Genomic DNA, 13,354 nt, shown 5'->3' with positions numbered 1-13,354 from the left:
CTACAAGTGGCTATGGAAATGAGGACCAATGGAAAGGCCAGAAACTAGATCACCAGGCTCTGCAGATGCTAGAGCTGGTATATGTGTTGGAAACAGAGAAACCCAGTGTCAAGTCTGCACAAAAAACAGACCCAGGGTCTTATCCCTGTGGGAGATGGGAGTTTATTACCCAAAAAAATTCAAGTAGAGAGAGTCTGGATTGGGGGATACTAGGTGCAGACAGATGGGGCTGACTGCCAATCAGGCACTGAGGGAAGGTCTTCATATTCCACAGCGAAGGTTCCTTAGCCCCTTTCCCTGTCCAGATCCCAAAATCCCAGCAGCCAGGTCTCCATCCTAGGGAAGGAGGTTGAGATTGAAAGATGTCTCTGGAGAAACCAAGTCTCTCTGGAGGAAAACATGACTAATAGGGATATTGGGCAGTTCCTAAATCAAAAAGCTGGTTTCCAGCTCAATTAATAAACTGAGAGATCTATCAGCCAATCAGCTCCATTTCCAATCAGTGTTTTTGTGCCTCACTCATAAAATATGAATGACAGCCAGGGAACCAGATATTTGAGGAAACTCATTACCATGAAAGACAGAAGACAACAAACACACAGAAAAAAGAAATTAAAAGAATATTCAGGGAGCAAATAAAACAAAACTGAGTAATATTCTCTCACAGTAATAGAGAGGATATATCTGGGAAGCAAGAACAGGAAGCCTTGCCCTAGCCTGTTTGGCTCAATGGATAGAACATCAGCCTGCAATTGAAGGGTCCTGGGTTCGAGTCTGGTCAAGGGCCTGTACCTTGGTTGCAGGCTCCCGGCCCTGGTTGGGGACATGCCAGAGGCAACCAATTGATGTGTCTCTCTCACATTGGTGTTTCTCTCTGTCTTTCCCTCTCCCTTCCACTCTCTCTAAAAAGCAATGGAAAAAATATCGAGCGAGGATTAAAAAAAAAAGAAAAGGAAGCCTTAAGAAAAAAGGAGCCCGGCCAGTGTAGCGCAGTGGTTGAGCATCAACCCAGGAATCAAGAGGCCACCAGTTCGATTCCTGGTCAGGGCATATGCCAGGGTACATGCCAGGGTTGTGGTCTCGATCCCCAGTAGGAGGCATGCAGGAGGCAGCTGATCAATGATGTTTCTCTCTCATCAATGTTCCTATCTCTCTATCCCCCCTGCCCCCACAAAAAATAAATTAAAAACATATTTAAAAAAAAGAAAAAAGGAAAGAACTACCTGAGGATAAAAACAGTGGTTGGAAATTAAATATATGATAGTGAAAAATATGTTTAAATCAATAGGAGTGTTAAAAGATAATATAAAATCAGAAACAAAAAATAAAAAAGGAAAAGAAGATTAAATCAGAGAGAGAGAGTCAATCCAGGAGCTCTAGTAGACAATTAATAGAAATGCCAAAAAGAAAGAACGAGGAAGTAAAGAAGAGAATATTATCAGAAAAATCTATAATAATAAAAGTGTAATATGCTAATTAGACCGGACAGCTGAACGACCTTCCGTACATCCTTCCAGATGACCTTCTGGACGAATACCCATACCAAAGATGTACCATTGTGAACTTTCAGAATGCCAAAACCAAAGAGAGGATTCTTAAAGTTTCCAGAATAAAAAGACAATTCAATACAAAAATTTGGGTATAAGATAGAAATACACTTTAATAGCAACGCTGGCAGCTAGAATAGAATAGAGCAATATCCTCAGAATTCTAAGGTTAAATAATTTTCAACTGACAATTCTATACCCAGCCAATGAATCAATCAAGTTAAGAGTAGACTAAAGATGTTTGGGGGCAGTAAAGATCTCCTGACTCATGGCAAGCTCAAAACATGAGCAAACACAGGAAATAGAACAGTGCCAGGTTAGTAGGGAAATACTGAGAAATCTGGTAGGGCTGAATCATGGAAGGCCCAGAGGGTACAGTGAGTGCACAGGAACCTTGGAAGCAGCCCACAAAAGGCTCTTTATGTAACACAATCCTATCTGGTAGGCAACAGGGAGCCCTTATAGATTTGACAAGAGACTAAAAAGCAACGCAAATGTGCAGCCCAATTAGTCAGTATCACACTCATTTCACTGAGGAAAGCATAATGTTTAGCTTGGAATAGATATGTGTATGTGTGTGGGGTGATAAAGGGGGATTAAACAATAGCAGAAGAAACCCCTAAGACCCAGAAAATACGGCATTAAAACGAGGATGCTGAGATACTCACAGAGGTAGACAGGAGCCAGCCTGGCAAGCCTTGACATGGCATCGGCAGCTTCATTCTGTCCCCAGTCTCGCAGCAAAATGTAAAAAATATTGTTCTTGGACCCTGATCCCAGTGTTCCTTTGTCCATGCTGCCACTCATCAGCTCACTGTTCTGGATAGTGACATCTGCAAGGATAACAGTGACTATGCATTTAAACAGACAATTAATACACCTTTTTTCATTCCAAAAAGCATTGGAGGTAGTTGAGAAAACTTGTTTCCATATTTAAAGTTAAAGTAGAGCAAATGGAAATTCTCCTCAAAAAGAGGAATCTAGCATCTTTTAAGAAGCATTAGTTACCTTATAGTCCTAACTCTGAAATGTACTAGTTAGCCCTCATTCTCTTCATCTGTGAACTGTGAAAGACAACATCAAGCACTTGCTATCTCTATGTCATGGGGATATTTTGGGCATCAATGACATCGTGTATAGCAAAGTTCTTTTAACCAAAGTGTAGAGCACTGTGTTGTTCGTCTAAGACAGTGGTCGGCAAACTGGTGGTATTTTGTGGAAGAGCCACACTCAAGGGGCCGCAGTTTGCCGACCACTGGTCTAAGATATTGGAAACTAACAGGGGCACCATTGTGAAGAGCTTATGTAACCAAAAGAAGTGAAATTCTTATCTAGAAATAAACAAAACACAATCTAAAACATCAAGCTAGCCCAGGGGTGGGCAAACTATGGCCCGCGGGCCGGATCCGACCCGTTTGAAATGAATAAAACTAAAAAAAAAAAAAAAAAAAACCAAACCCTTTTTTTTAATGATGTTTACTTTGAATTTATATTAGTTCACACAAACACTCCATCCATGCTTTTGTTCCGGCCCTCCGGTCCAGTTTAAGAACCCATTGTGGCCCTCGAGTCAAAAAGTTTGCCCACCCCTGAGCTAGCCCTAGCTGGTTTTGCTCAGTGGATAGAGCGTCGGCCCACAGACTGAAGGGTCCTGGGTTTGATTCGGGTCAAGGGTACATACCCAAAAAACAAAAGAGGCAGAATAAAAGAAATTGCATTAAATGGGAGGCTCGATCCCCAGCCCTAGTGGGGGAGGGGGGGCAACCAATCAATGTGTCTCTCTAACATCAATGTTTCTCTCTGTGTCTCTCCACATCCATTCTACTCTCTAAAAAAAAATCAATGAAAAAATATCTTAGGGTGAGGATTAAAATAAATAAACACATAAATAAATAAATAAATACCACGATGCTTTAAAAAATAAAAACCAAAATAAAACAACAAGCCAAAATATCTAAAAATCCTGGGAGCATATTTTCAAAGTAATGATTATAAATCTGAGAAAAACCAATGCTCTACAAAACATTTCACCTTCATTACAAGACAGCAGAAACCTTGACCTTCAGAGAGACTCCACAGAGTCTTATAGATCCATTTCCTGTCACAAGGCATTGCTAGCAAAGCCCATTCTTGTTAGCAGCCTAAGATAAACTAAGGAGCTCATGAGAGAAAGGAAACGCTGGCTCGATGGCACTGGTCTGTAGACCAAACTTTGAGCTGCATTCATCTACATGACTCAGTTGGCTTGCACTTACATAAATCTCACTGTTAACATCTGTTCTTCATGTTATCAGAAAATTCACTAACCAGGTGAGGCAGGGAAAAAACTTTGTATTTTTTGTTATACGTTTTAGTCATACTTTTAGTCAATGAACACATTTTTTGGACATAAAATAAGAAATTAGATGCCTTAAGTAATGAGACTCTGGTTGATGAAAAAAACAACAAAAAACAACTCAAAAAAACAAGAGGCAGAATAAAAGAAACTGCATTAAATGACAGAAACTAAATCAATGTCAGCTCAATAAATTTAATTAAGACCAAAAAAAAAGGCAGAAACCAGTCACTTAAGACAAAATGCATGTGGTGAAAAACATTCTAATCACTGGCCCATGTGTCTACAGGATCTCTACCTTAGAGAAATAGAAAATCACATCTGAGCCCGGCCAGCATGGCTCAGTGGTTGAGCATTGACCTGTAAACCAGGAGGTCACGGTTCAATTCCCAGTAGGGCACATGCCCAGGTTGCGGGCTCCATCCCCAGTGGGGAGTGTGCAGGAGGCAGCCAATCAATGATTCTCTCTCATCACTGAAGTTTCTCTCTCTCTCCCCCTCTCCCTTCCTCTCTGAAATCAGTAAAAACATATTAAAAAAAAAACAAGAAAATCACATCTGAGAGAAGAATCATCAGCTACATTTCCCTAAAGAACAAATTTCCTGCCTCAGGCCAAGGCCTTAGAGAAACACTGAATTTGCCTTTCTGACCCTCCTTCCCCCGTTTGCTTTAACTCACAGGAATCATTGACACAGAGGTCTTCTCCTTTGCCACAGTACTGCTTGCCCTTGGTTCGAAGGTTGGCCCTCACTGGATTGTCATCACTAGGTCTGAGGATGACACTGAAGATCTGCTTTCCTGTCCACAGGGTGACAGGCTGGAGGAGGAAAGGAAGGCAGAGCATCAACTGGTCAAGCCTGGTCTGGACCACCTTTCATGTAAATAAGACAAGACTACAGCAATCACATGCAAACCCAGCACCAGCACGAGTACATCCATATGGATATATAGGGATGGACACGCACACACACCTGTGTGTACACACACACACACACACACACACACACACACACCTGTGTACATACACACAAAGCTCCTGCACAAACCTTTAATATTGTAGGAGGCGGGAGACGAACTTTAATTTTCTCATCCTTGCCCACCAGTATTGAAGCAATGATTTGGCATGCCTTGGCTCGGTCAAAGAAAGTGTCCTTAAGAGTAAGGAGATAGGCACCTAAAAGTGTTAAACACACACACAAAGGAATGAAACTGTGAGACAATCACACTTCAATTTTAAAATTGAGATTCCTACCAGCATCTCCTACTGATTTTTTTTTTAAAAATATATTTTATTGATCTTTTACAGAGAGGAAGGGAGAGGGACAGAGAGTCAGAAACATCGATGAGAGAGAAACATCGATCAGCTGCCTCCAGCACTCCCCGCAACTGGGGATGTGCCCGCAACCAAAGTACATGCCCTTGACCAGAATCGAACCTGGGACCCTTCAGTCCGCAGGCCGACGCTCTATCCACTGAGCCAAACCAGTTAGGGCTCCTACTGATTTTTTAGCTTAGAGGGCACAGTCCTCTTAGCATAATTAGGCTTGACCTTATAACACTCCCTAGATCTTATCTGGGAAGCTAATGGGCTGAGGAAGTGCAGGAAGTGTAACCATGGTCAAAACAAGTGAAACTCACAAAAACTGTGTAATTATGGTAACCACTACCTTGTTTACCTCTCACTATAAAGAGCTTGGTGAGACCTGAGCACAGTGGAAGTCCTTCCTCTTGAGTTGGACTTGCTCGCCTTGTCCCCCATATTCCCAAATTATCTTGTGTCTTTTCTATTTCATTTGTGTGCGGCTCCACTTCCAGACCCGAACCCTGAACCACGCAGGACGTGGAGGGAAACACTTACGACAGGGTATATATTAATGTGAGTGGCCAGATTATTATGACCACCTGACGTTTGTAGGCAAATTAGCCGTACACTGCATCATATTCCTCTCTGTAAAAAGTCAATAAAAATATATTTTAAAAAATAAATAAATAAAATAAAGAAATAAAAAAAAAATAAATACGGACTATTACTTAAAAAGTGACAAAACATACAGCTGCTTACTGGCTCTCCCCCTCCAGCTAGAATTTAGGCTCCATGAGTAAAAGGAGTTTGATTTATCCACTGCTGTATCCCCAGGGCTTAGAAACATGTTTGGTCTATGCAGGAGCTCAACAAATGCTTGTTGATTCAATGAATAATCAACCAATACAAAACATCTCAAAAATAAGTTCACAGTTAAACTTAGTAAACAAACAACAGAATGAAACACAGGCAATTAAATAGCTTTGCAAGTTCTCATATAAAACCATTGTGAATGAGAACCATTTTCCACAGTCTCCTTTTAAGTGAATTTCACAAACCCACCTGTTAGAAAATCCTGAATAGCAGCAATTAGTGGTTCTCCGTTCCTTGGAGTTACAAGATTTGCTTTAGTCTGAAGGAAAAATGGATACAGTAGGTTAGCCATCCTTGGAGGCATGATGCAGTCCAAAGATCTGCATGCCAAGGCCGAGAAATCGAAGCCAGGAGCCTTAATCCCAACTTTGTCACTAATTTCCAGTTCCTCATCTGTCGAGCAGAGAGAAGAAATACCAGCAAGGCAGACCTCAGAGGTTCCTATCAGCACTAAATTAGTAAAACACCGAGTTAAGTTGTTTCAGATTCCTGTAAAGAACTCTGCCATCTAAGACTTTATTGTTTTTGATAAATGCACTTCTCCAAAGAAATTCACTTCTACGAATGAGTAGTACTGTGTCATCTTTGAAGTGAATCAATTCCACACTTCTTCACAATGATGGCAGAACTGTTCAATTTCTCTTGAGACAAAAAGTTCTAACAAAAAACAATTCAGCAACAAGATTTAACTAAAATTCAATTAGTGCCACATTGGGCAAGAAAGGAAGCTGTTGTCCAACACATGGGTAGGTTTACAGAAGATTCTGGGTCAGAGTGCACTGCTCAACTCTTGATGCGGACTTGCAGGCATTCTGGGCCTCCTCACCCACAGTGAAAGGCCCTCCAAGGCAGAGAGAGACCTTGCCTGCCTTCTTCTGAGCCACTACCCAGAGCAGTGATCCGCACCGGGGCAGGAGACAGCTGCTCACTTCTGGTTAAGAGAATTTCTCTGGGGTGGACAGCAAGTGGCCTGGGTGGGAGTAGGGTGCGCAAGCCCATATGTGCACATTTTGGAGAAGTTTCCTGGGCAATTTGGGTCACATTTAAGCTAGAGCCCCACCTGCTCCAGGAGACAGGACTGCTGGTCAGTGCAGTAGATCAGCAGTCGCCAACCGGTGGTCCACGGACCACTAGTGGTCCGTGGGGTCCAAAAGGCTGGCGACCGCTGCAGTAGACAACTTTCTCACAGAAACTGAGGGATTTGTCCAAATAGTAATTATGGATTCTTCCACCCAACATTCTTGAAGCCTGTGTTTTAGTGTTTTCATTTTTAACCAGTGAAATATGTTGTTATAACAAAATGTCTAACAAAAAGGATCTATAATAGCAAAGTCAATGGCAAAGTCTAACTGGCTGCAGGCTGATAACTATTATCACTAGTAACATTACTTTTTAATTATAAAAATAAGATATATCCATTATTAAAAAATCTAAAAACATAGACCATAAAAACATCAAAACTCAATGTGTCGAACTGCCAAGCAAAAGCATCTACTGTTTTAAGACTTAGCATATAACCCTTCCAACTTTTTGCTATAAACATTTTTACAAACATATAGGCAACTACTTATCAAACAACTATGTCATCATTTTTAAGAGAACACAAAGGGTTTCATTGTATGAATGTGACACAATTTAACAAAACCAATTTCTTTTCTGGGCACTGCTTGTGTTCTGTGATTGCAAATAATTTGCAAGTCTAATTACTTCCTCTGGAGAGGTTCCTAGAAATGAGAGTGCCAGTCAGGATGAATGACTGTACTGACCTATTCACCCTTTGACTATAGGAGCGCAGAACAAGAACTCATTCACGGTTGTCCATCCTCCACCAACCACGCACCCATCAACCATCTTGTCCTCTTGTATCAACCACCAATTCCCAACACAGCCCTCATCACCATTGCTACAGACACTGAGGCACAGGAGAAAACAGGCCACATTCTTGTTTCCCCAAGTGTGATTGTATCTTTGCAGCTGCTGCTCCTCTGCTTGAATTATTCTTTCCCTGACAGACCCACTGATCATTCTCCCACTTCTTTCAGAACCTGGTTCACGTTACGGTTCTAGTGGTCCTCCCAGACTATCCTAAAACAGACCCCCTTCATGCTCTTTCATCCTTACTCTGCCTGATCCTTTTCTTCCTAGCACTTATAACCATCTGACATTTTATATTTGTTATTCTCTATCTCTCCCCATTCGAATAGGAAGGAAAGCAAGAACTTGACTTCGCCACTCACTGCTATGTTCCTAGAAGAGTGCTTGGCACACAGTAGTGCTCAATCAGCATCAACTAAATCTTTTTAATAGGCCGAGGAGTCCAGAGAAATAATTTAAAAGACTCTAAATGCACAAAGATGGCCCTTGAGGGACTAACTCTCAAAACAAAACAAGAAAAGCACCTTAATTTTCAACACCAGAGGGAAGATGAGTCATGGTGTGCTAACGTGGTGAAATGCTGTAAAGCCATTATGATCAATCACGAGGACTCTATAGCAAGTTGGTATTTATAATACGTTAAGCAGAAAAAAGGAAAAGAAAGGCTATTTAACCATGACAACAACCATCTATATTCATGGATAAGGAACAAACTGATTAAAGAGGTGGAAATAAAGAAAGCTGTGATGTGTAGAAACTCTACCTTATTTAAATAACTTCCATTACTTTGCTAGAACGTTTGAATAAATAAGAATCAATGTTTCAAAAAAGTTGAAGACTTCAGTCTATTTTAGCACATAAATTTCTCAGAATTATTTAACTCTCCAAAGGATAATTTAAACATGTATAAACAATATATGATATATTAAATATTTCATTTATTAGAAAAGATTTATCACCCAGCTAGAGTGGCTGAATGGTTGAGCTGGATCGATTCCCAGTCAGGGCACATGCCTGGGTTTGCAGGTTTGATCCCCAGTAGGAGGCATGCAGGAGGCAGCCAATCGATGATGTTTCTCTCTCATCGATGTTTCTACCTCTCTATCTATCCCTCTCCCTTCCCCTCTCTCTAAAAATCAATAAAAACATATTTTAAAAAACACAAAAAGATATGTCAACTCCTGCCATGAAGAGCTCTAGCAAAGGCTACGAATGTAGCCCCTGCTTGCTGTCCCACCAAATCCACACGGACTTTAATATTTAATAGATCTGCTTGCAGAACCTAATCGCCTTTACTTGAGAATCAATACTAACACCATAAACCAAAATAGATTAGAAGAATCATATCAGAAATAGTATTTTTGGAGGAAGGAACACTTAAGACTACAAGATACATCAGTTCATAATACAGAAAACTAGGATACTAGAAAAAAGAAAGACCTAAGTTCTGAAAACCCAACAGGTAGGACCATTGAGTTTAGGAGGGAAGAGCCTACCCAGCAGGCACCCGGGCCACTGTGCTCTGGCGGGTTCAGGAGCGAACAGCACACACAGTGCAAGAGTTAGAGCCCAACTGTGACTCCTCAGGACCAGGCACCAGCCTCACTCATCACCGGCCTCCCCTGGCACCCAATGGGCACTCCTTACCCGTTAATAATAAAATGGTGATACGAGTCATTACAAAAACAACGGTTTAGTGTGCCCTCCAGAAGACAAAGAAGTATTGCTACATTTTGGGAAGGTTTCCATTCAGAATGTTCAATACAATATATTGGTGCTTAAAGAATCTTTAGCTACTAGAAAATCCATGTATGCAGAACCATCTTTTCCCATGATACCCAACAGCTGATTGCTACACTCTCTCATCTTTTCATAAATGGTGCTCACATATCCATTTTCTCTCAGGAACCAACATTATAGGTCAGGAAACATCAACTCCCCCCAATAAACCCCTATCACAGACACCATCTCACACACTAGAAGGTGTTTCCCAACAGGGCCCGATCCCTTTTCCTACCCTTATGGAGCTGTAAGCTGGGCCGCCCCACTCTACGTACCCCCATTAGAACAAGGGCCTCTGCTTTAGCTTCTTCTGTTTGTGGAAGATGAAGATTCATTTCATCGCCATCAAAATCCGCATTGTAGGGTGTACACACACACTCGTTAAATCTGAAGGTCCGATGGGGCTTGACCCTGGCCTGTGGAACACAAAACAAGAGGAGGGCTTAGTCAATGATCCAAAAGCTTCTTAGTTATTAAAAAACTAGAGGCCTGATGCACAAAATTCGTGCAAAGGACTTGGCCCTCGCAGCCCTGGCTTCGTCTGGAAGGTCTTCTGGATGGTCGTTCTGCTGTTCGGTCTAATTAGCATATTAGCTCTTTATTATATAGGAGGATGGCTTCATGGAAAACCAGAAAATGTAGATTAAGAAAATAAATCTCTAGTGTGTTCTCTCGAGTGACTCACTCACCTGTGGACTCACTCACCATGGCCAATGTAGGGAACTTGTTTTACCGCTGGAGGCAAACACCAGCACTGGAGCCACATGAAGGCCCCCCGGCCCATGACATCACAGTTTGATATCAGTAAAATTTATGGCAGTTAATTAAAACACAGACTACATAAACCGATGAGTTTATAATGACAATGAAGGAAGAGAAATCCAAAATAAGCAAATAAAGAATCTAAAACAACCGAATGGGAAGTAACTGAGCACCAACTTTTTACTTCCCAAACTGACAATAAAGGAAAAAGAATTAGGTATTTAGACTGCTTTTCCTTTATGAATTGTATTTCTAGACAAGCAGATAGCTCTACTTTTTTATTACAAGAATCCTTTGTAATAAATGTGAAATAATTGATAAATTTCACCATTTTGCAGCCCTAATGAAATAATGTAGGCAACGATCATAAATGAACAAAACTATTAGCAGAAAGGTTGATGAGGAGCCTTTCAAAGAAGACATCAGATGAATCCTTATACTTTTCAGCTTAAGTAAGAATGGGACATTCAGATAACATGTGCCTCTTCAAATAAGCCCTCCTGAAAGTAGCCAGCACCACCCACAGTCATTCTTGTCAAAAAGTTGAACCTGCATCTGATCACGTCTTGGGAGCTAATTTCCAGTTTACAGAAATACAAGGAAGAATGAAGAAACACTTAACTCCATACCTATACAAACTGAGAACATGGGACATTCTCTAAGACAAATAACATGGTTTTTTCAACAATGACATTACAATTTAAAAAAGGAGGGAGGACTGTTCCAGATCAACAGAGACCTTAGATACGTATCATCCAAATGTAACATGTAGACTCTGCATCCTGATCCGAACAAACTAGCAGCAAGTTTTTAGTTTGTTTAGGGAATCTGACTGTGAACTGGGTGGGCACTAGACACTGACAAATAAAGAGTGACTGTTCGTTTTGTGAGGTGTGACAATGGCACTGTGGTTACTATGTGTGCCTTACACAGTAAACTGAATACACATGGAAAAAGACATGGCATCTGGGTTTATCAAAGAAAAGAGGAAGATATACAAGTGAGGCCAAATCAAGAAAACTGAATAAAGAGGATGGGAATATGAGAGTTCACAATAGTATTCTTTGAATATTTAAAAATTTCTTTTAAAAAAATGTTCCAAAGATAAGCAGAAGCTTCTAGAAAAGGAAGGCTTCTGTTTCCCCCTAGATCCCATAATCATATCCTCAGAAATCATAAACTGCTGCTTTGGTATTTCACTGTTAGGCAATATATTCACAAACTACTGAAAAATGGAATCCAGAAAAACCCGACTTTCAGAGCTTGTTTAAACACTGTTTACAAATGCTCATGGTTCAATGGCTTTGAAGATGGGAGAATTAATGAATATTTAACAAATTAAAGTTGCACCTCATTTCCATTTTAAATTTCCAGAAAAAGAAACTGCTGCTGTTGCAAAATGGAATCGCCAAAAAAATATGGTTTAGGGCCTTAGTTGGAGGACTACTGCAAAGAAAAATATTTTAAGCATTTTAGTTTCTTAGTTAATATGCTAAGTTAAATCAAAAGTCAAATTTTTTATCATGTCTATTTTACATAAGTTTGTGCACATATATATGTATATGTTTTAGTTTGCAAGTGAAATTATGCTAGTCACTTTCACACTAATTTTCAATTAGTTCCTCTCTGTTTAAGTGTATGAATATTACATTATAAATATTAAAAACATTGAAGAAAAGCTTGAAATTTAAGTTTCCCTCAAATTAAAAAGTGAGAGAAAAGGAAAAGCAGGTTATGAAAATCAGAGATTACTGGCAATTTTAATTTTAGAAGTCTGGAATTTAGCATTGTTTACAGCATATTTCCACTCCACAGAAAATAAGACCAGAACCGCACGCTCACCAGGTGCGCCATGATGCTCAGCTTGTGCAGCGAGGGCTGCCGGTTGAACAGCACCACATCCCCGTCTATGAGGTGTCTCTCCACAATGTCCCCGTACTTGAGCTCCTGAGCCATCTTTTCCCTATTTCCGTATTTCAAAAACCTGCGCACACAATAATACACATGATATGTGAGAGCAAGGTCTCCTCACCAAGTTTCTCCCCCTTCATATCAGAATTCAAATTCTAAAATGATCATATTTCTTCACTCTAAGGTGCCCCTCGAGGCATCAATTAAACTATGACAAGCTGATCGTAAGACACAGGTTCATTTCTCCCAATGTGCTTTGTCCACCTAGATCCAGTGTCCCTAAATGCTAAGAAACAAATGAACACTTCACGTATATTCAATCACCAAATAGGGCAAATGGTATACCCAGACTCACTGCAATTTAAACACATACTTTCCACATGTTAAATACCCCAAAACTGTACTCAGGACTGCATTCTGTGGCTAACCATGGCAACAGTGACCTTGGTCATGAGATACACCCAGCCAGACTGGGAAAGCGTTACCTTTTCATCTGCGTGTGTCTCTGCTGAATGAAATTGGCTCCTGGGTGAACTTCAGGTCCATTTTGAACCAGTTTCCTTAAAAAGTTAATGTTTGCTTTGTTTACCTGCAGGACCACAAAGAGATGCTATTAGATTATACTTCCTATACTTCTACTAGTTATTCAATACACTGAATTGTGCCTCAATTCACTTTCTTTGTGTGGTTCTAGGAGGGAGAACGGCAGCGTCCTGTGCATCCTGCTGCCTAGGGTCATGTGTGTAATGACAATGGACTGGCATACAGGAGCCCAGGTTCTAGTCCAAACTTGGTCACTCACTCATGGGTGACACAGCCAAGTCCTTCACTCGCCTTTGGTATCCCCATCAGAAAAGAGCGTGGCTGGACTGATCTATAGGAACATTCCAGCACATACTGTGATCTTCAAAAAGGTGGCAACTTCATCTGCCATGATTAACCATGGGCTTCTAAGGTTTCAAAGTG

General features: G+C 40.7%; 1 protein-coding gene across 1 annotated transcript in view; it reads right to left on the bottom strand.

Annotated features, from left to right (window-relative positions):
- Positions 1-13,354, bottom strand: part of POLR3A (polymerase (RNA) III (DNA directed) polypeptide A, 155kDa) — a 47,071-nt gene that overhangs the window by 21,428 nt on the left and 12,289 nt on the right. The window contains exons 9-15 of the mRNA XM_005864633.2: positions 12,874-12,977; positions 12,320-12,461; positions 9,991-10,131; positions 6,248-6,317; positions 4,929-5,056; positions 4,561-4,699; positions 2,216-2,380 (exon numbers count right to left, since the gene is read on the bottom strand). Of these exons, the coding sequence (XP_005864695.1) occupies positions 2,216-2,380; positions 4,561-4,699; positions 4,929-5,056; positions 6,248-6,317; positions 9,991-10,131; positions 12,320-12,461; positions 12,874-12,977 (889 nt within the window). The remainder of the gene's footprint in view (positions 1-2,215; positions 2,381-4,560; positions 4,700-4,928; positions 5,057-6,247; positions 6,318-9,990; positions 10,132-12,319; positions 12,462-12,873; positions 12,978-13,354) is intronic.

This window comes from Myotis brandtii, unplaced genomic scaffold (assembly GCF_000412655.1).
Source record: "Myotis brandtii unplaced genomic scaffold, ASM41265v1 scaffold190, whole genome shotgun sequence".
NCBI classification, from domain to species: domain Eukaryota; kingdom Metazoa; phylum Chordata; class Mammalia; order Chiroptera; family Vespertilionidae; genus Myotis; species Myotis brandtii.
This window is presented reverse-complemented; position numbering and strand designations above follow the sequence as displayed.